At 43.8% G+C, this 20,894-nt stretch overlaps 1 protein-coding gene across 7 annotated transcripts in view; it reads right to left on the bottom strand.

Moving 5' to 3' along the window:
• Positions 1 to 18,559: 18,559 nt before the first annotated feature.
• LOC106563441 (kelch-like protein 13) overlaps positions 18,560 to 20,894 on the bottom strand; it is a 73,964-nt gene continuing 71,629 nt past the window's right edge. For all 7 annotated transcript variants that reach the window (XM_014129020.2, XM_014129017.2, XM_014129019.2 and 4 more), the window contains one exon: positions 18,560 to 20,879. In XM_014129020.2, coding sequence (XP_013984495.1) covers positions 20,392 to 20,879 — 488 coding nt within the window. In that variant the 3' untranslated portion in view covers positions 18,560 to 20,391. The remainder of the gene's footprint in view (positions 20,880 to 20,894) is intronic.

The following is a 20,894-nucleotide window of genomic DNA, read 5'->3' on the forward strand; positions in this document are numbered from 1 at the left end:
TAATGCCCATATAGGGCTGAGATTGCGCAGGCGCTTTAATGGTTTGTAAGAATTAGTCAGGGCAGGTGGGATGTGAAAATATGTAGCTGGTGTAAATGGAATTCTCTTGCTGTGAGACTATGAAGCATTAGGGGCTTTACAATGGTTACATTGATCCCAGTTCTCTCTTGCCCACTTCCTCCGTTCTTTGGTGCCTGCAATGTCTGTTGTAGTCAGTAATTGCTTAGCACTGTGCAATAGAATCTGTTAAATTACAGAAATGTGGATTCCAAAAGTCAACCCCAATAAGCCTTAATATTGTGCCATTACACTCTGAGCTCAACACACCAGTATTCTACACGAGTGCACTTACTGCAGGGTTGTGAGGTGGGGCTTTTTGTAGAGGCTTATTTTGGCATGTTAGCAGTGATGTCAAGACTGTGCCAGCCCAGCTTCCACCCCTCCCTGCCTTAGTTTCATAACCCCATGCTCTTTGCCCTGATCCCTTTTCTCTGTCCGCTCTCATCCTTCCTTACTCTCTGTCCATCTGCTCCACAACCCCTTCCTATCTGCACTCCTTCCTTCCTTTCTCCATCTTTATTGGTCCCTCCCTCTCCTTTTTCCATCTCTGTTGGTCCCTCCCTCCCCTTTCTCCATCAATACACAAGCTATTCATCCCTCCCTCTTCTTTCTCCACATCTGTTTACAGTTACATGGTGTGGTAATATGGGCAGGGACCAGCTGTCGTGAAAACCAGCCCGTATTTCATGTCCTGCATTTCTGAGCGGTTGCTAGGATCATAGCAGTGCACTAACCTAGACACTTTCTGTGTCAAAATCCTTGAAATAAATATGATCACAAGTCTCCGTGTGTGTTCAGCAAGGGTATTTTCTTTTGAAAGAAAGGTTACTAGGTAATACTGAAGATTGATGTGAGTAGCCTGACATCTTGCTGAATGAGGAATTGCTCAATAGGGGGGAATACACAAGCTGTCATAGAAACTTCCTCCTTTCTTATGAACGTAGGCCAGACACTGCTTCATCACGTACACAGTATTACAATACAGTGCATTCGGAAAGTATTCAGACCCCTTGACTTTTTCCAGATTTTGTTGCGTTACAGCCTTATTCTAAAATGGATTCAATAGTTTTTTTACCTCATCATTCTACACGCAATTTTCCATAATGACAAAGCAAAACAGGTTTTTAGAAAAAGAAATATGAAAATCACAGTTACATAAGTATTCAGACCGTTTACTCAGTACTTTGTTGAAGCACCTTTGGCAGCGATTACAGCTTTGAGTCTTCTTGGGTATGACGCAACAAGCTTGGCACACCTGTATTTGGGGAGTTTCTCCCATTCTCTGCAGATCCTCCCAAGCTCTGTCAGGTTGGATGGGGAGCGTAGCTGCGCAGCTCTTTCCAGGTCTCTCCAAAGATGTTAAATTGGGGCTCTGGCTGGGCCACTCAAGGACATTCAGAGACTTGTCCCAAAGCCACTCCTGTGTTGTCTTGCCTGTGTTCTTAGGGTCGTTGTCCTGTTGGAAGGTGAACCTTCGCCCCAGTCAAAGGCCCTGAGCGTTCGGTAGAAGGTTTTCATCAAGGATTTCTCTGTACTTTGCTCCGTTCATCTTTGCCTCGATCCTGACTAGTCTACTAGTACCTGCCGCTGAAAAACATCCCCACGCATGATGCTGCCACCACCATGCTCCATGCACGCTGGCACCAAACTGGCCTTTTGGAAAACTCCAACCCGGCTGTCATGTGCCTTTTACTGAGGAGTGGCTTCCCTCTGGCCACTGTACCATAAAGGTTTGATTGGCGGAGTGCTGCAGAGATGGTTCTTCTGGAAGGTTCTCCCATCTCCACAGCAAAACTCTAGAGCTCTGTCAGAGTGACCACCAGGCTTTTGGTCACCTCCCTGACCAAGTTCCTTCTCCGCTGATTTCTCAGTTTGGCCTGGCGGCCAGCTCTAGGAAGAGTCTTGGTGGTTCCAAATTTCTTCCATTTAAGAATGGAGGCCACTGTGTTATTGGGGACCTTCAATGCTGCATACATTTGTTGGTACCTTTCCTCAGATCTGTGCCTCAACACAATCCTGTCTCGGAGCTCTACGGACAATTCCCTCGACCTCATGGCTTGGTTTTTGCTCTGACATGCACTGTCAACTGTGGGACCTTATATAGACAGATGTGTGCCTTTCCAAATCATGTCCAATCAATTGAATTTACCACAGGTGGACTCCAAGTTGTATAAACATCTCAAGGATGATCAATGGAAACAGGATGCACCTAAGCTCAATTTCGAGTCTCATAGCAAAGGGTCTGAATGCTTATGTAAATAAGGTATTTCTGATTTCTGATTAAAACCTGTTTTCACTTTGTCATTATGCGGTATTGTGTGTAGATTGATGATATTTTTTTTTATTTGATCCATTTAAATATGTCTGTAATGTAACAAAATGTGGAAAAAGGGAAGGGGTCGCACATTTTTCCCAATGCACTGTACATAGGGTTTGATTTACTCAGATTGAAAGACTCAATCTAAATGCTAACAGTAAGAAAAGCCAAGACATTATACACTCACAGAAGTGTGTAATATGAAAAGTCAGCATTAGGTCTGAACGATTGCTAGTCAAGGCTTGGATAGAGCTTTGATCAGGTATTTCTCATGAAGCAGTCTGTCAGAGTAATTTGCACAATGTTTGCGGGTCTAGTCAGTGTTAGTTCACAGTGAGACAGGAGAGATGGACTGTTATTGTAGCTAATGACCAATTTATTGAATGTTGACAGGCTCCGGCCTCCAGTCTCTCCTAGTCCAGTCAAGTGGAATCACTCCAGAGCTCGTTCCTGGTGTCTGCCTGTGCCGGCCACAAAAACCACAGCTACTATTTGGAATGGATTCACATCAGACTGAGCGATCAGTCACGGAAAGAGAGACGGGGCATTTGGTCGGCCGCTTCTTACTGAGTGTTGATGTGCATGTTTGAGTATCTGCGCTTGTCTCTATGTGTAAGTTGAATGTACCATTCCTTTATGCAGTTCGGTATATGACCTACAGGTGTCTCTAGTCACTCTAGTCACCAGTTAGGGGTGATGAGAGAAGAACCAAAGAAAACCTATGGCTAATTAGATATTAACTCAATTACACATCAAAGCCACACAGAGGGAGCAAAAATAAAAAGAGAGCTTTTGAACACCAGGGCTCTGTGATGTATTGTTTTCAGAGGCATTCCATAATGCAAATATCCCACTGGACAAAATGAATCACCTTAACGTTTTTAATAATCACATACATGACGTCACAGCCATGAAGTGAAGGACTTTGGCTCGGCTTACATAAAGACCTACAAGGCTTGGTGATGTCACCTTCAACTATCACCATGCAACACAATGTCATGACAACTACTGAGAATGCAACAACAACACAATGTCATTACAACTACTGAGAATGCAACAACAAGACAATGTCATGACAACTACTGAGAATGCAACAACAACACAATGTCATTACAACTACTGAGAATGCAACAACAACACAATGTCATGACAACTACTGAGAATGCAACAACAACACAATGTCATTACAACTACTGAGAATGCAACAACAAGACAATATCATGATAACTACTGAGAATGCAACAACAACACAATGTCATGATAACTACTGAGAATGTAACAACAACACAATGTCATGATAACTACTGAGAATGCAGCAACAACACAATGTCATGATAACTACTGAGAATGTAACAACAACACAATGTCATGATAACTACTGAGAATGTAACAACAACACAGTGTCATGATAACTACTGAGAATGCAACAACAAGACAATGTCATGATAACTACTGAGAATGTAACAACAAGACAATGTCATGATAACTACTGAGAATGCAGCAACAAGACAATGTCATGACAACTACTGAGAATGCAACAACAAGACAATGTCATGATAACTACTGAGAATGCAGCAACAACACAATGTCATGACAACTACTGAGAATGCAACAAGACAAATGCGAAGTCATGGAGCATATACAAAGTGTGCTGCAAAAAAACGGAACAGGTCTGATAGAAATAGAGTACATTGGATTAATCATCCCTGGAAAACATCCCACTCTGCACACGTCAGTGAGGGAGAGTTAGTGTTATATATGATACCTGTTTTTCTATCCACCTGTTCAGCAGAGGCTGTATCCCCTATTTGAAGGTGTTGGCTCCACAGCTTCCTACTCATAGTCACCATGGAAACACCAGCTAGTAGGCTGAGACGGCTCCAGTGCTTTTGGCAGACGCTCAAATCAACTCATCTATGAGCAAATAGGAAACTTCATTCATAATATTATCTTTAACCCTCCCAGAACCCCTGTGCCTGGCCCCTGCCATCTGGGTGTGGACAGCCGGCGCCCCCTCATATGGTCATATAGTCTTTGGGAGTGCTTCTCAGGGTACTCTAAGCTCACAGTTCTGTGGCTATCTGTCCAGCAGAGCAGGTTTAGACTCAGGGGCACACAACTGGCCCTCTCAGAGAGATACGCCACTCAGCAGACTGAGGCCCCCCACAGAGGAATCCCTGGGATGGATGGAGGGGGTGTTGTGGAAAACCGATCCTTGGTCATTCTATCCTGCTCTGACTTCCTGTGTGGTTTAGAGCTGTTTGTCTCTTTTTTCTCTGACGTAAACACAAACCACTTCCATAATGCTGGCTCATGGTGAGTAGCCTACACAAATGATCTCATTAATTGCAAGAGGAAACAGTCACATCAACAGCGACATTTAAAATGTTGAAAATAACATTGTCACATTTCCAAATATCACACTTTATTTGGATAGTCCGGATAGATGCTCTACAGATGGTCATACTATCAACAAACTATCAGTTGATAAGAAGCTGCTCGCTAAGGTTACAGTTAGGTTTAGAATAAGGGTTAAGGTAAGAGTTAGGGTTAGGATTAGGGCTAGGGCTAGGGTACTAAAAATGAATGAAAAATTATAATGAACACATTTTTGATAAAGAACATAATATACGACATTGTAGACCCAAGGTCACAATCATAAAGAGTTTGTATTTTGTTCATGCAAATTCATCAGAGATCTATAAATAGTATGTGATCTACTAGTAAAGGAAAGATTATAGTTTCCTTTATGAACGTTATTGATTAATTTGGAGGACATAGATATACCAGCGTTCTCATGGAGATTCCCTAAAAACACATCAGTCCGATACAGCTATGACCAGGGACTTTTTACATTTTTACATTTTAGTCATTTAGCAGACGCTCTTATCCAGAGCGACTTACAGTAGTGAATGCATACATTTCAATTCATGCATTTTTTTTGTTGTTGTACTTTTTCATTGCAAGTTAGGAGAACTTACGCAGCAGGTTAGGAGAATTAACGTAGCAGGTTAGGGGAATTAGGTTAAGGTTAGGAAAAGGGTTAAGATGATCAAAAATGCTCTCCTAACCTGCTACGAAAGGTCACTTCCAGTTATACAGTAGCTGCATCGAACTGCCGTGTTTTTAGGGAGTCCCGTTTTCATGATTACCACTAGATGTCATCATTACAGAGAATAATGCAGAAATTAAGACATTTTCTGCATAAAGAACAGATTTGTACATTCTTGGATTTACATTAATGTCCAGGAGATACATGGTTAAAAAATACAATGTTTGGGGATTCAAAATATAATATTTAGAATAAGCATATGTTGCTCTCTTACTATGTAGATAACTGATTATTACTGATCCATAAAAATATACATTTTTTCTTTAGTGAATTCAAGCCCCTTCCCTTGGCTTGCCTCTGATCTGCTATTTGCTACCCAACAGACTCTCCTTAGTTCCTATTGATTGGTGTGTTTAACAAAAGAGGACTTAAATGGGAGAAAAGCAAACCGAAAGGCCTAAAATCTTTTCCTTTTTATTTATAATATGAAGAGCGTGGTAACCGTGGCAACTAGCAGCACTGCATGATTATGCAGGAGAGAGCTGAGGAAGCTGATATTGAGTTCAGCCAGGAAGAGAGCAGTTTAAATCACTGTTGCCAACACTCACATACTGTGTCAAACTGCATATTCTCTTTCTCTCTCTCTCTCTCTCTCTCTCTCTCTCTCTCTCGCTCTCTCTCTCTCGCTCTCTCTCTGTCTCGCTCTCTCTGTCTCTCCCTCTCTCTCTCTGTCTCTCTCTCTCTTTATCTCTCTATCTCTCTCGCTCGCCCTCTCTCTCTCTCGCTCTCTCTCTGTCTCTCTATCTATCTCTCTCTCTCTCTCTCTCTCTCTCTCTCTTCTCACAGACACACACAGACACACACACACACACACACGCAGTTACGCAATAATAAAATACTAAACCCCTTTCATTAAAGTAAATGAGTCTACCAGTTAGATGCCAATATGCCTTTACTTATGGATCCATCACAGGCCTGGGAGCAGGCTGCATGTCAACATAGAGCTACAGTTGATAATGACATTGTCAATAGCAACCTGAACCCCTCTTCTCCAGAGAGGAATAACCTAGTCAGCCTCCCCCAGCTGATCAATACAGTGACCTGGAGAGGGGTAAGGGGTGAAATTGGGATGTGGTTGGACTGGATCACAGACCTGGCAGCTTCTTCTGCGTGTTCTGGGCTCCAAAGCCCCTCTGAGCGAAGCCAGGGCTTATGTGATGCCCTCTCCACCACATCAGACTGATGTGACTGAAGGTTGACTTGGCTGCAGCAGTTAGGTTGTTACTCAGACTGACAGGAAGAGAATAGACAACAACAAAGCATTGAGAGAAAATAGCACCCATGCATCCTTTTTCCTTATATACATGTAGAGGCATTGGGTGATTCTGAAGCTTCATTACATTCCTGTTCCCTTACCTGCTCTAGCTGATCAATAACAAAGTAAAGTTTTTACTGTAGTCTTTAGTGTAATGTGTATCTGTGGAAGTGCTCGTGGCTTTACCGATTCCAAAGCTCTTCATCCTCATGCCCCGTTAGCCATTGAATAATGAACCGCCATTTTGTCACGCAAGAAGGGTTGCAGCCAAGAGCCGGGTGGCCCAGAGGAAGGTGTCATGGCAACAGCTCATTCTGAGGAGTGGTGGCGAACTGCACTGCCCTAGATCCACAGCTGTACACAGTGAGACAGGCCCAGGAGGCTGTGCTGCACTGCACCCAGGTTGCTACAGTTGTTATTGTCAGAAACGTAACTTCTCAGAAGTCATATGCAGGAGGTATTCTCTGATTGGAACAAAATGGAAGGGAGAGGTAGAACTGGGTGACACATTGGTCTTTGAAATATGATGGAATGAGATAAAAGCTGCCTGACTGAACAAAGATGTCAGTTGGAAAGGCAGAAAATCATGACATAGGGAGAAATGTGGGTGTCACTTGTCAGGATGATTGAAAACCATGAGAACCCAATTAGATTTTGTCATAACATTAGTGCAGCAAGGCATAGGGTTCCAATGGTCAATGATGATGTATTGAAAGTCAAGCAGAGTAATCATCCAGAAATCATGGATTGCAAACACACCTCCTATATGCTATTTTTTCCAGGTCCAATAATGATTAAGCAATACAGACATAGCCGTGAACTGTCGCTTTAACATTTAACAGTTAAGCTGCCCCTGTGGATCAGAGCATTGGCCACCACTGCGCGTGACATCATTGTTAACAACAGCTTCTGTAAGTATATACAAACTCCTGGATGTTTATCTAGTAATTCAGACACTGTTTTGCAATCGTCAGCTAGCGATCATTGCCACGTTTGCACACACTACTGAAATGATATAGCCACACTGAAAGGATTGTGGAGTGTACAAACGCCCACAGGCAGTGTGTGTGGGGAAAACATTTCTGTTGTCATTTTATTCCATTTTAAAGTACAGAACTGCAAAAATTGGGTTCACAAAATTGCCATACTAATGAATCTGATTTCAGGTGTGTAGGGAGGAGGTAATAGTTCATTGGGTGGAAGATGAAGAGGAAGGATAGAGGGTGCTATGACAGCAGGGGCTGCAGGGGAAACTCACTGCTCTGGACTGTGCTGACCACTCTGTCTCCCATTCCATGTACCAGAATGCTGCCGTTGGCAAGGACATTCTCACCTTTACTGTTAAGGCGAGGCTGCAAGTTCTACCGACAAAATATAATTTAGCACTCTGGTACCCTGCAAACCATGACCCATTTTGTATTCTACATGAGTAAAATGTAATGGAGTCCATTCCCCATGTTGTGAATGGCTGCTGTTCATACAAGGATTTGTACATTGCTAGACATGACCGCCATGTTGACCTGATAGCCAGCGAGGTGAGACAAGTACTCTCACCAACAGTACACATGCATAAACATTTTTGTCTAAGAGGAAGGTGGTTTGATGTTGATGATGATGTGTTTTCCTGTGCGCCAAATACACCAGATATTTTTTCATTTTTTAAATTTTTATTTAACCTTTATTTAACTAGGAAAGTCACCAAAAGGCAAAAGGCCTCCTGCGGGGACAGGGGCTGGAATTAAAAATAAAATATAAATAAAATATAAATATAGGACAAAACACACATCACGACAAGAGAGACACCACAACACTACATAAAGAGAGACCTAAGACAACAACATAGCAAGGTAGCAACACATGACAACACAGCATGGTAGCAACACAACATAACAACAACATGGTAACAGCACAAAACATGGTACAAACATTATATTGTTGTTGTGGGGGAAGCCAGGTGGAGGGGCACATTTTGGAAGTGGACTGCTCATTGGATGGCTACATGGTGCAGGCCTTTGCAGAGTAGCTGTTTAAATACCAGCCCCTCGTAGCACGCTGGGACAGCCTCGGGTGTAGGCGCAAGCTGGTGGGGCTGATATTTGGTAGTCTCAGCCATGTACACAGGTTTGTAGTGCATGGCCTCCAGATTGCGGGTCTGATAAAAACTAGGGCAAAGCAATTGACTAGGTACTGATCTGTTTCAGCTGTCGTGGGCAGTCTAGTTGTTTGGAGGAGATGCTTTCTGTACCCTGGACTGCCATGCATACAGGGACCTTTGAAATGTTGGATCCATTTCTTGTACATTTGATTGATGGATTCAAATAAAGTATTTAATGTGTGTGTGTGCATGCGTGTGTGGAGGAGAGGGGGCATTTGGTCTCTGAGCCTTGTGATGTGAGTGCTGGGACTCAGACTACAGACAGTGGTGGGTACAGACTACAGACAGTGGTGGGTACAGACTACAGACAGCGGTGGGTACAGACTACAGTCAGTGGTGGGTACAGACTACAGACAGTGGTGGGTACAGACTACAGACAGTGGTGGGTACAGACTACAGACAGTGGTGGGTACAGACTACAGACAGTGGTGGGTACAGACTACAGACAGTGCTGGGACTCAGACTACAGTCAGTGGTGGGTACAGACTACAGACAGTGGTGGGTACAGACTACAGTCAGTGGTGGGTACAGACTACAGACAGTGGTGGGTACAGACTACAGTCAGTGGTGGGTACAGACTACAGACAGTGGTGGGTACAGACTACAGACAGTGGTGGGTACAGACTACAGACAGTGGTGGGTACAGACTACAGTCAGTGGTGGGTACAGACTATAGACAGTGGTGGGTACAGACTACAGACATTGGTGGGTACAGACTACAGACAGTGGTGGGTACAGACTACAGTCAGTGGTGGGTACAGACTACAGACAGTGGTGGGTACAGACTACAGACAGTGGTGGGTACAGACTACAGACAGTGGTGGGTACAGACTACAGACAGCGGTGGGTACAGACTACAGACAGTGGTGGGTACAGACTACAGTCAGTGGTGGGTACAGACTACAGACAGTGGTGGGTACAGACTACAGACAGTGGTGGGTACAGACTACAGTCAGTGGTGGGTACAGACTACAGACAGTGGTGGGTACAGACTACAGACAGTGGTGGGTACAGACTACAGTCAGTGGTGGGTACAGACTACAGACAGTGCCGAGAGGGGAGGTAGCGTGAGTGTGTGCGGAGGGATGCCGACGCGAGGGTGGGTATAGTACTCTGGGACAGACATGGCACCGTGTCCCAGGCAGCCCTGTTCCAGACTTAATCACAACTCAACCGCATGCTCCCCCTCCCTTCTCCGGATGCTCTGCTCCTATAGTCCACTAGAACACACATAAACCAAACAGATATTAACATTTCACCATACTGGCCTTTTCCCTAACCATGTTTGGGTATCTTCTAGAGATAAGAGAACTTCCCTCACTCAGCAAGTCATTGCAATTGAATGATTTATACATGAGGGAACTATATTGTGAAAACAGAATTGAGGCATTGTGTTTTTTCTTTTTTGTTACAATATTAAAAGAGTACAAAAGGGTACAAGAATTATGATTTTTTGGAAAAAATTCAAGGTCATTGCATAGACTGCAGGCTTGCAATGAATCAGTGAAAAATATGAAAAAGTTTAGTTTTGGAATTAATTAACATCAAATAATTACATGAATTAATTTCTTGCCAAGAGCAACATTCCAATAGGATAGCAGCAATGCGGTGCATATTTTGCTTTGAAGTTTCAGTGCAAGTTGAATTTTTATTGATTAAGTATATTATATTGGGAATTAATCAGATATGTTAATCAGGTATTTCCAAGACTTGATAGAATATTGACTTATAGTAGCTCAAATGTCCTTTTGTGTGTTTATCTAAGAGCAGTGTGTGAAAGCACTCATAGTCCATGACTACTTCTCAAGGTTAAAATTGAATGATGAAAAGGTCCTGTACTTTATCTCATGGGCCCAGAATAACATCCAAACTAGCCCACAGAAAAAGGTCTGCAAGTAGAACAGTGTACACAGACGCTTTCACTTTTACTATTCTGTATATTAACAATTGTAGATGACAACTTCTATGACATGTGAATTGTGTCATTTCAGCTGCCTTGTCCAGCTATTCTCTTTCTCATTAAGACCTTAGTGAAACAGAGCATCCAGCCAAGACTACAATATAACATTTTGCCTCAATCCACTTATTTCACATAAAGGGTACGTGAGATGAATCTGTGAGTCTATATCCTGGTCTCTGGTGTAAAATAAAGCCTGAACAGTATTTAACCTTGAAAAATAATAAGTGTTCACAGAGTTCTCCCAGTGGTTTGTCCCCTCTGTTGCCCAGGCAGGGTGGCCTTCTCTGCAGACCAGGAGTCAGGAGAAGTTCAATCAATCAGATGTTTCCTTTGCAGCGACAGAGAGGAGTCTCATAGGTTAAAAGAAAAAGAGCCAGATCACTGAGACACACAGAACAGCCCAGTGTGTGTGTCTGTTGGTCTGCTTAGCCAAATGCCACAGGGGTTCGCTCCACTCCCAGCAGCATCCCCGTCTGGCCCAGTGTCACGCCATACACCCTCTGGGGGTTCTCTGTTACTTTAGCACGGCGACCTGCGGCCCCCCCACCCCCTGGCCATGGGGGGAAAACAGGAACAAAACCACCCTAATATGAGATATAGCAGATATTCAACAGCACAGAGCAGAGTAGCAGGGATGGGAGTGCCGCAGTAGATTTGTACATGAGATAAACCCATTTCAATAATATTTCGGCTAAGACATTTAAATAAAAATGTCCCCACATGTATGGAACAGAATGATAAACTGAAGAAAATCGTAAAAAAAGAGACAATTTTTTAATAATATAAAACAATTGGAGGATGTGGCAGGAATACAATATCCAATTAGATCTGGTAGGAAACTCATTACTTGTTTTGTGTCAATTGAGTTGAGTTACATTGTCGTCATTTAGAAGACGCTCTTATCCAGAGCAACTAGGGTTAAGTTCCTTGCTCAAGGGCACATTGACATATGTTTCACCTAGTTGGCTCAGGCATTCGAACCAGCAACCGTTCGGTTATTGGCCCAACTATCTTAACCTAGGCTACCTGCTGCCGCCCATGGTTGGGGTTAATCATTTTGCTGCTTGCATTCCTGTGCACTTTATCACAAATGACAGCTGCGTCAGGCAAAGACAATGTCCTCCAACAAGAAACAGAATTCAAAGAAATAAGATATTCTTTATTCAGAATAAAGTGAATTGGTCAGATAATAAAAAATGATCAATAATGGGGTGTGTTCTAAGCATGTCTGTGTATTAAATGGCCTGTGCGTGTCAGGGAATCTGTGTATAGGTGCATGGCATTCAGCTCAACACTGAAATGGCTTTGGAGTCAACCACCATCCAGAGTGTATTGATGTGTTAGAAGTATTAGTGAGACAGCAGAGTCAAGAGCCCTACACTGTTCACCATTACATTACCTTAGCTATCAACACAGACCCCCCAGATTGTTTGATACCCATCTCCTCCATACTCACTTTACTTAATCCAACACAAGCAATATTTTGACTGACAATGTGTTGTGCACACAACCTACATCCTGGAGAATCTGGGTCATTTGCTGCTTGTTACCACAGCCCCACTGGGGACAAATAAAACCATGCACGTGTAAAAACTCACACTGAATGCACTTTTCCTTCCATCTCCTCCAAAAAAAAGAAGGAAAAAAAGGAAGTGAACATGCTGACAGTGGTGCTGAACACCTGGGAGAGAGGTGAGTAAAGCGGGGGGGCAGTGTAATTTCCAACTCCAAAGCGCTCCACTTCTCCTTGCATTCTGTTGTTCCTTTAACGTCGGATTAGCATTTGGGGCACAGCAGCCCTCATTAACAAACCAAAGCTACAGACTAAAGGATGTGTTTAGCCAGGCTCTAGATGCTGCTGCATTGAGACTGACCAATAGGAAACACAAGATAACAATGGGAATCTAATTAGAATGTGGTAAATCTAATATCTTACATTATTGATATGATGATGAAAACACATACACCCCCTTTACGGATTTATGTATTATATAGAAGTATGTTTCAGCCTATCTGATCCAGTCTACTCTTCCTGCAGACACAAAAGCAGCAGCCAGGGTTTTGGAACACACATCTTCCAACAGCCCCTCCCTGCTCCCCTTTCTACATGAGACTGTGGCAACAGCACATCACGGTCAAACTGCTGACCTTTTCACAATCAGTTGTGTGAGAACACTAAGCATACAGGATAATGAATAATGAAGTGAGAATGATGATAGCTGTAATGGATCACAGTAGAGACCCTGGCAGACAGGGATAATGAAGTGAGAATGATGATAGCTGTAATGGATCACAGTAGAGACCCTGGCAGACAGGGGTAATGAAGTGAGAATGATGATAGCTGTAATGGATCACAGTAGAGACCCTGGCAGACAGGGGTAATGAAGTGAGAATGATGATAGCTGTAATGGATCACAGTAGAGACCCTGGCAGACAGGGGTAATGAAGTGAGAATGATGATAGCTGTAATGGATCACAGTAGAGACCCTGGCAGACAGGGGTAATGAAGTGAGAATGATGATAGCTGTAATGGATCACAGTAGAGACCCTGGCAGACAGGGGTAATGAAGTGAGAATGATGATAGCTGTAATGGATCACAGTAGAGACCCTGGCAGACAGGGGTAATGAAGTGAGAATGATGATAGCTGTAATGGATCACAGTAGAGACCCTGGCAGACAGGGGTAATGAAGTGAGAATGATGATAGCTGTAAGGGATCACAGTAGAGACCCTGGCAGACAGGGGTAATGAAGTGAGAATGATGATAGCTGTAAGGGATCACAGTAGAGACCCTGGCAGACAGGGGTAATGAAGTGAGAATGATGATAGCTGTAATGGATCACAGTAGAGACCCTGGCAGACAGGGGTAATGACGTGAGAATGATGATAGCTGTAATGGATCACAGTAGAGACCCTGGCAGACAGGGGTAATGACGTGAGAATGATGATAGCTGTAATGGATCACAGTAGAGACCCTGGCAGACAGGGGTAATGAAGTGAGAATGATGATAGCTGTAAGGGATCACAGTAGAGACCCTGGCAGACAGGGGTAATGAAGTGAGAATGATGATAGCTGTAATGGATCACAGTAGAGACCCTGGCAGACAGGGGTAATGACGTGAGAATGATGATAGCTGTAATGGATCACAGTAGAGACCCTGGCAGACAGGGGTAATGAAGTGAGAATGATGATAGCTGTAATGGATCACAGTAGAGACCCTGGCAGACAGGGGTAATGAAGTGAGAATGATGATAGCTGTAATGGATCACAGTAGAGACCCTGGCAGACAGGGGTAATGAAGTGAGAATGATGATAGCTGTAATGGATCACAGTAGAGACCCTGGCAGACAGGGGTAATGAAGTGAGAATGATGATAGCTGTAATGGATCACAGTAGAGACCCTGGCAGACAGGGGTAATGAAGTGAGAATGATGATAGCTGTAATGGATCACAGTAGAGACCCTGGCAGACAGGGGTAATGAAGTGAGAATGATGATAGCTGTAAGGGATCACAGTAGAGACCCTGGCAGACAGGGGTAATGAAGTGAGAATGATGATAGCTGTAAGGGATCACAGTAGAGACCCTGGCAGACAGGGGTAATGAAGTGAGAATGATGATAGCTGTAATGGATCACAGTAGAGACCCTGGCAGACAGGGGTAATGACGTGAGAATGATGATAGCTGTAATGGATCACAGTAGAGACCCTGGCAGACAGGGGTAATGAAGTGAGAATGATGATAGCTGTAATGGATCACAGTAGAGACCCTGGCAGACAGGGGTAATGAAGTGAGAATGATGATAGCTGTAATGGATCACAGTAGAGACCCTGGCAGACAGGGGTAATGAAGTGAGAATGATGATAGCTGTAATGGATCACAGTAGAGACCCTGGCAGACAGGAGGGGAATTTTCACTGGGCTCTATACGAACAGACAGACAGGGAGCTACCGACACAGGCTGGAAGACTTTCGCTGAAGCACCCGGTCATTTAATTGTTTTTTAATTCATGGAAAATGTGTTTACATTAGCATATAATTAATATATACTGAACAAAAAATATAAATGCAACATGTAAAGTGTTGGTCCCATGTTCCATGAGCTGAAATAAAAGATCCCAGAAATGTTCCTTAGACACAAACTTATTTCTCTCAAATTTTGTGCACAAATTTGTTTACATCCTTGTTAGTGAGCATTTCTCCTTTGCTAAGATAATCTATCCACTTGACAGGTGTGGCATATGAAAAAGCTGATTAAACAGAATGATCATTACACAGGTGCACCTTGTGCTGGGGACAATAAAAGGCCACAAAAATGTGCAATTTTGTCACACAACCCAATGACACAAAAGTCTCAAATTTTGAGGGAGCGTGAAATTGGTATGCTGACTGCAGGAATGTCCACCAGAGCTGTTGCCAGAGAATTTAATGTTAATTTCTCTACCATAAGAGAATGATGTCATTTTAGAGAATTTGGCAGTACATCCAACCGGTCTCATAACCACAGACCACGTGTATGGTGTCGTGAGGGCGAGCAGTTTGCTGATGTCAACGCTGTGAACAGAGTGCCCCATGGTGACGGTGGGGTTATGGTATGGGCAGGCATAAGCTACGGACAAAGAACACAATCGCATTTTATTGATGGCAATTTGAATGCACAAAAATACCGTGATGAGATCCTGAGGCCCATTGTGAGGCCCATTTTTCTAAAGGTATCTTTGACCAACAGATTCATATCTGTATTGCTAGTCATGTGAAATCCATAGATTAGGGCCTAATGAATGTATTACATTGACTGATTTCCTCATATGAACTGTAACTCGGTAAAATCAATGAAATTGTTGCGTTTATAGCCTATTCTCCTTGGAGTAGGATAAATAGCCCAAAAAACTATTTCATTAATCAGCTTCATTCTAATCAGTGCAAAGAATGCATGATACATCTTCTCTTCTCTCCACTTAAAATCAATTAAGCTTTTACCATATCCTGGTCCACAGAGAATACCATTACCATATCCTGATCCACACAGACTATTACCATATCCTGGTCCACAGAGAATTCTATTACCATATCCTGGTCCACAGAGAATACCATTACCATATCCTGGTCCTCTGAGAATACCATTACCATATCCTGGTCCTCAGAGAATACCATTACCATATCCTGGTCCTCAGAGAATACCATTACCATATCCTGGTCCACAGAGAATACCATTACCATATCCTGATCCACACAGACCATTACCATATCCTGGTCCACAGAGAATTCTATTACCATATCCTGGTCCACAGAGAATTCCATTACCATATCCTGGTCCTCTGAGAATACCATTACCATATCCTGGTCCTCAGAGAATACCATTACTATATCCTGGTCCACAGAGAATACCATTACCATATCCTGGTCCTCAGAGAATACCATTACCATATCCTGGTCCACACAGACCATTACCATATCCTGGTCCACACAGACCATTACCATATGATCTACTATTGTAAAGTGGTTGTTCCACTGGATATCATAAGGTGAATGCACCAATTTGTAAGTCGCTCTGGATAAGAGCGTCTGCTAAATGATGTAAAAGTAAAGTAAAGTAAAGTATATCCTGGTCCTCAGAGAATACCATTACCATATCCTGGTCCACAGAGAATACCATTACCATATCCTGGTCCACAGAGAATACCATTACTATATCCTGGTCCACACAGACCATTACCATATCCTGGTCCACAGAGAATACCATTACCATATCCTGGTCCACACAGACCATTACCATATCCTGGTCCACACAGACCATTACCATATCCTGGTCCTCAGAGAATACCATTACCATATCCTGGTCCACACAGACCATTACCATATCCTGGTCCACACAGACCATATCGAGCAAACATTCATGTAAAAACATAACTGACTGATGACGCACGCTGCTGATGTAAATGTGAAGTAGGCCAACCTTGAAGTATACCTTCTAAACAGAACAAATTTGTGACTAACTAGCTTTACCATCAGCCCTAACATCCAAATAAAGGGCTTGCTCTGTCCTCTTGGTTGGCATTATGAATACATTTGCCATACCTGAAGGTCACATTGATCTCTTATCACACTATATAAGTGCAGAGCATTTTACTATACACCTACTATGTGATGGGTTAGGATTTGTATTGCTCGTCTCAAATATGAGGAGTCAGGACTAAACTAATTTCCCATTCAAGTGAGAGTGTAGTTGCCTCTCCCAGGGACCTCTGTGCCCCTCAAATATCAGTGACTGTGATGAACTGATGGAAAGACTTTTCAGTTAAGTGCAAGTAATTCAAGCGTAGTGTAAAATAGCACATGGTTCCTGAGCAAAGAGCACCAAGCAATGGCACTCTCCACTCTCAGTAAACAACTGCCGGCACTTGAGCTCAGTCCCATATGAGTAGTATTCAAAGTGCAGCTGTCGATGAGCAGAACATCCATCAGGAAAACCAAGGCCAATCACTCCAGTCCCATTCCCCGCCATATCTTTCCTTCCTTCCCTCCATCCCCCAGCAGCACCTTCCCCTGATCCCCCGGGGTTCCCAGTCGCCTGCCCTCGAACTGGCGCTGGAATCTGGATGTGTTAAAATAGCCCAGCACACTACTGGCCCTGAGGGTCTGGAGCTGAAGGAGACATGAGTGAACAGGACAAGGGCAGGCGGTGGCGATGGAGTACATTCACTGGAGGCTGCTGCCCAGATGCACCGCCCGAGGCACCACTGGATCATCTTATACCATTTACATGTTTTCAGTCATACATTTCTATATTAAAAATCTTTCTTTTTTTAATATTCTGTGCCCAATAGTGTATCGTTTCATGCACCATCAAACAATCACAGTCTTCCTTTCCTTGCTCCAGCGTGTAGCAGATTTGTTTGTGTTGGACACCATATGCTGCCACTGAGGTTTTAATGGGCCAGAGGCAGGTGGCCAGGTTGTGGGTGACCTTACCGTCTGTCTGTGTGCCAGGTGAAAGGAGACAGTGGAGGACGGTGGTCTCCTGAATCACTGGGCACAGTGGACAGGAATCAACTCAGTGAAGAATAGTGGTTATGGTTGTGATTAAGACAGCAGACACTGCATCTTCCCTTTGTGTGTACATCTACAGTTACTGTCTTGAAAATCTCCGGTATCTTGAGAACAATAAAGGCCTTTTCTGTTTAATCAGATGACAACTGGTTCATTCTGAGGACAACACTAGCTAGGGAGGGGAGGAGGGGAGAGGAGGGGACTGGAGGAGAGAAGGAGAGGGGAGGGGAGTAGGAGGAGGGGGGAGGGGAGGAGGTCTGAGGCTGTAGCTGCTACTGAAGGGACTTAATGATGAGATTATTTTCAACAAGTAAATAGAGAAATAGAACGTGTCAGTGTTTTTAGTGGGGAAAATACACTTTCCAGGAGGTTCTAAAACAGATAGTTGATGTTAAGCTCAATAAAAAAAGAGAGCACGCCAACCATGTGCCTAAGTAAATGGCAAGATACTTTGGGGAGACACCATTCTTTTTTCAAAATCTTGTTTATTAAATTTAGAAAACACAATTTTGTTAACGGCTTCATAGCAATAGCAGGAAAGAACTGAAACTGAAAGAGGGAGGGGGGGGGTGGGCCAACCCCTGAGTTTAAAACCATCTCTGTGTGGAGCTCAGCTGCCCCCATCCTGCTGCGCTGGGGGTCAACTGGCCCCTAACCTGGCAGACTAAAACAGAGTCAGTATGGTTACCAACAGCATGGTTTTAACCTGGCAGACTAAAACAGAGTCAGTATGGTAACCAACAGCATGGTTTTAACCTGGCAGACTAAAACAGAGTCAGTATGGTAACCAACAGCATGGTTTTAACCTGGCAGACTAAAACAGAGTCAGTATGGTAACCAACAGCATGGTTTTAACCTGGCAGGCTAAAACAGAGTCAGTATGGTAACCAACAGCATGGTTTTAACCTGGCAGACTAAAACAGAGTCAGTATAGTAACCAACAGCATGGTTTTAACCTGGCAGACTAAAACAGAGTCAGTATGGTAACCAACAGCATGGTTTTAACCTGGCAGGCTAAAACAGAGTCAGTATGGTAACCAACAGCATGGTTTTAACCTGGCAGACTAAAACAGAGTCAGTATGGTTACCAACAGCATGGTTTTAACCTGGCAGACTAAAACAGAGTCAGTATGGTTACCAACAGCATGGTTTTAACCTGGCAGACTAAAACAGAGTCAGTATGGTAACCAACAGCATGGTTTTAACCTGGCAGACTAAAACAGAGTCAGTATGGTAACCAACAGCATGGTTTTAACCTGGCAGACTAAAACAGAGTCAGTATGGTAACCAACAGCATGGTTTTAACCTGGCAGGCTAAAACAGAGTCAGTATGGTTACCAACAGCATGGTTTTAACCTGGCAGACTAAAACAGAGTCAGTATGGTAACCAACAGCATGGTTTTAACCTGGCAGGCTAAAACAGAGTCAGTATGGTTACCAACAGCATGGTTTTAACCTGGCAGACTAAAACAGAGTCAGTATGGTTACCAACAGCATGGTTTTAACCTGGCAGACTAAAACAGAGTCAGTATGGTAACCAACAGCATGGTTTTAACCTGGCAGGCTAAAACAGAGTCAGTATGGTAACCAACAGCATGGTTTTAACCTGGCAGACTAAAACAGAGTCAGTATGGTAACCAACAGCATGGTTTTAACCTGGCAGACTAAAACAGAGTCAGTATGGTAACCAACAGCATGGTTTTAACCTGGCAGACTAAAACAGAGTCAGTATGGTTACCAACAGCATGGTTTTAACCTGGCAGACTAAAACAGAGTCAGTATGGTAACCAACAGCATGGTTTTAACCTGGCAGACTAAAACAGAGTCAGTATGGTAACCAACAGCATGGTTTTAACCTGGCAGGCTAAAACAGAGTCAGTATGGTTACCAACAGCATGGTTTTAACCTGGCAGACTAAAACAGAGTCAGTATGGTTACCAACAGCATGGTTTTAACCTGGCAGACTAAAACAGAGTCAGTATGGTTACCAACAGCATGGTTTTAACCTGGCAGACTAAAACAGAGTCAGTATGGTAACCAACAGCATGGTTTTAACCTGGCAGACTAAAACAGAGTCAGTATGGTTACCAACAGCATGGTTTTAACCTGGCAGACTAAAACAGAGTCAGTATGGTAACCAACAGCATGGTTTTTACCCGCTAAAACGTCTAAAGAAAAAGGATATAATAAAACTTCAAAGACATCAGGTAGAAAAGTTGAATTGCAAAGTCACTCTTCAAGTCAAGGTATTTCCTGCCAAAATATACCGAATATGTAACATTAACATGTAATTAGGTTGCCAAACCATATCGGTATGTGGATTTCATTACTAGGGAGGGGGGTTCTGCACAGCTTTGGGGGAGGAAGGGTTGTATCGGGATGCAGTACAGATGTAGTCCAAAGAAGAAGTGCAAACAATGTCTATAGGGTGTTGGGGGTTGTGGGGGTGTGAGAGGAGCGGGGTGGGCTCCCCCCCCCTGTTCTTCAAGGTGCTGAGAGGGGTGACTCTCTGGAGGGGGAGCCCATCAAGTCCTCTGGAGGAAACACGGTCAGTGTGCAGGCTCGGATCCCGCCCAGCGACTCAGGCAGGTCAAACACTTTGTGCCACTCGTCCTTCTCCGGGTCGTACTTCTGCACTATCTCCACCATACAGCGGTTGTTCCATGAGTAGCCTCCAACCACGTAAATCTTGTTCTCGAACACGGCCACACCCACGTCGCTCTGGCCCCGCAGCATGGCGGCGATGGGCGTCCACAGGTCCAGGGCCGGGGAGTAGTACTCACAGCTTAACACGTCATCGTAGTCGCTGGTGCCCCGGAAGTGATTCCCCCCGATGACGTAGAGGCGGTCGCCCACCGTGCACATACAGTGCAGGCCACGCACCGTGGTCATGGGCGCTTTCTGAGTCCATTTGTCTGCATCTGGGTCAAAGCACATCAACTCTTTCTGAAACGTGTCGTGAGTGATTCCCCCTGCAACACAGAACA

Source organism: Salmo salar, chromosome ssa11 (assembly GCF_905237065.1).
Source record: "Salmo salar chromosome ssa11, Ssal_v3.1, whole genome shotgun sequence".
NCBI lineage: Eukaryota > Metazoa > Chordata > Actinopteri > Salmoniformes > Salmonidae > Salmo > Salmo salar.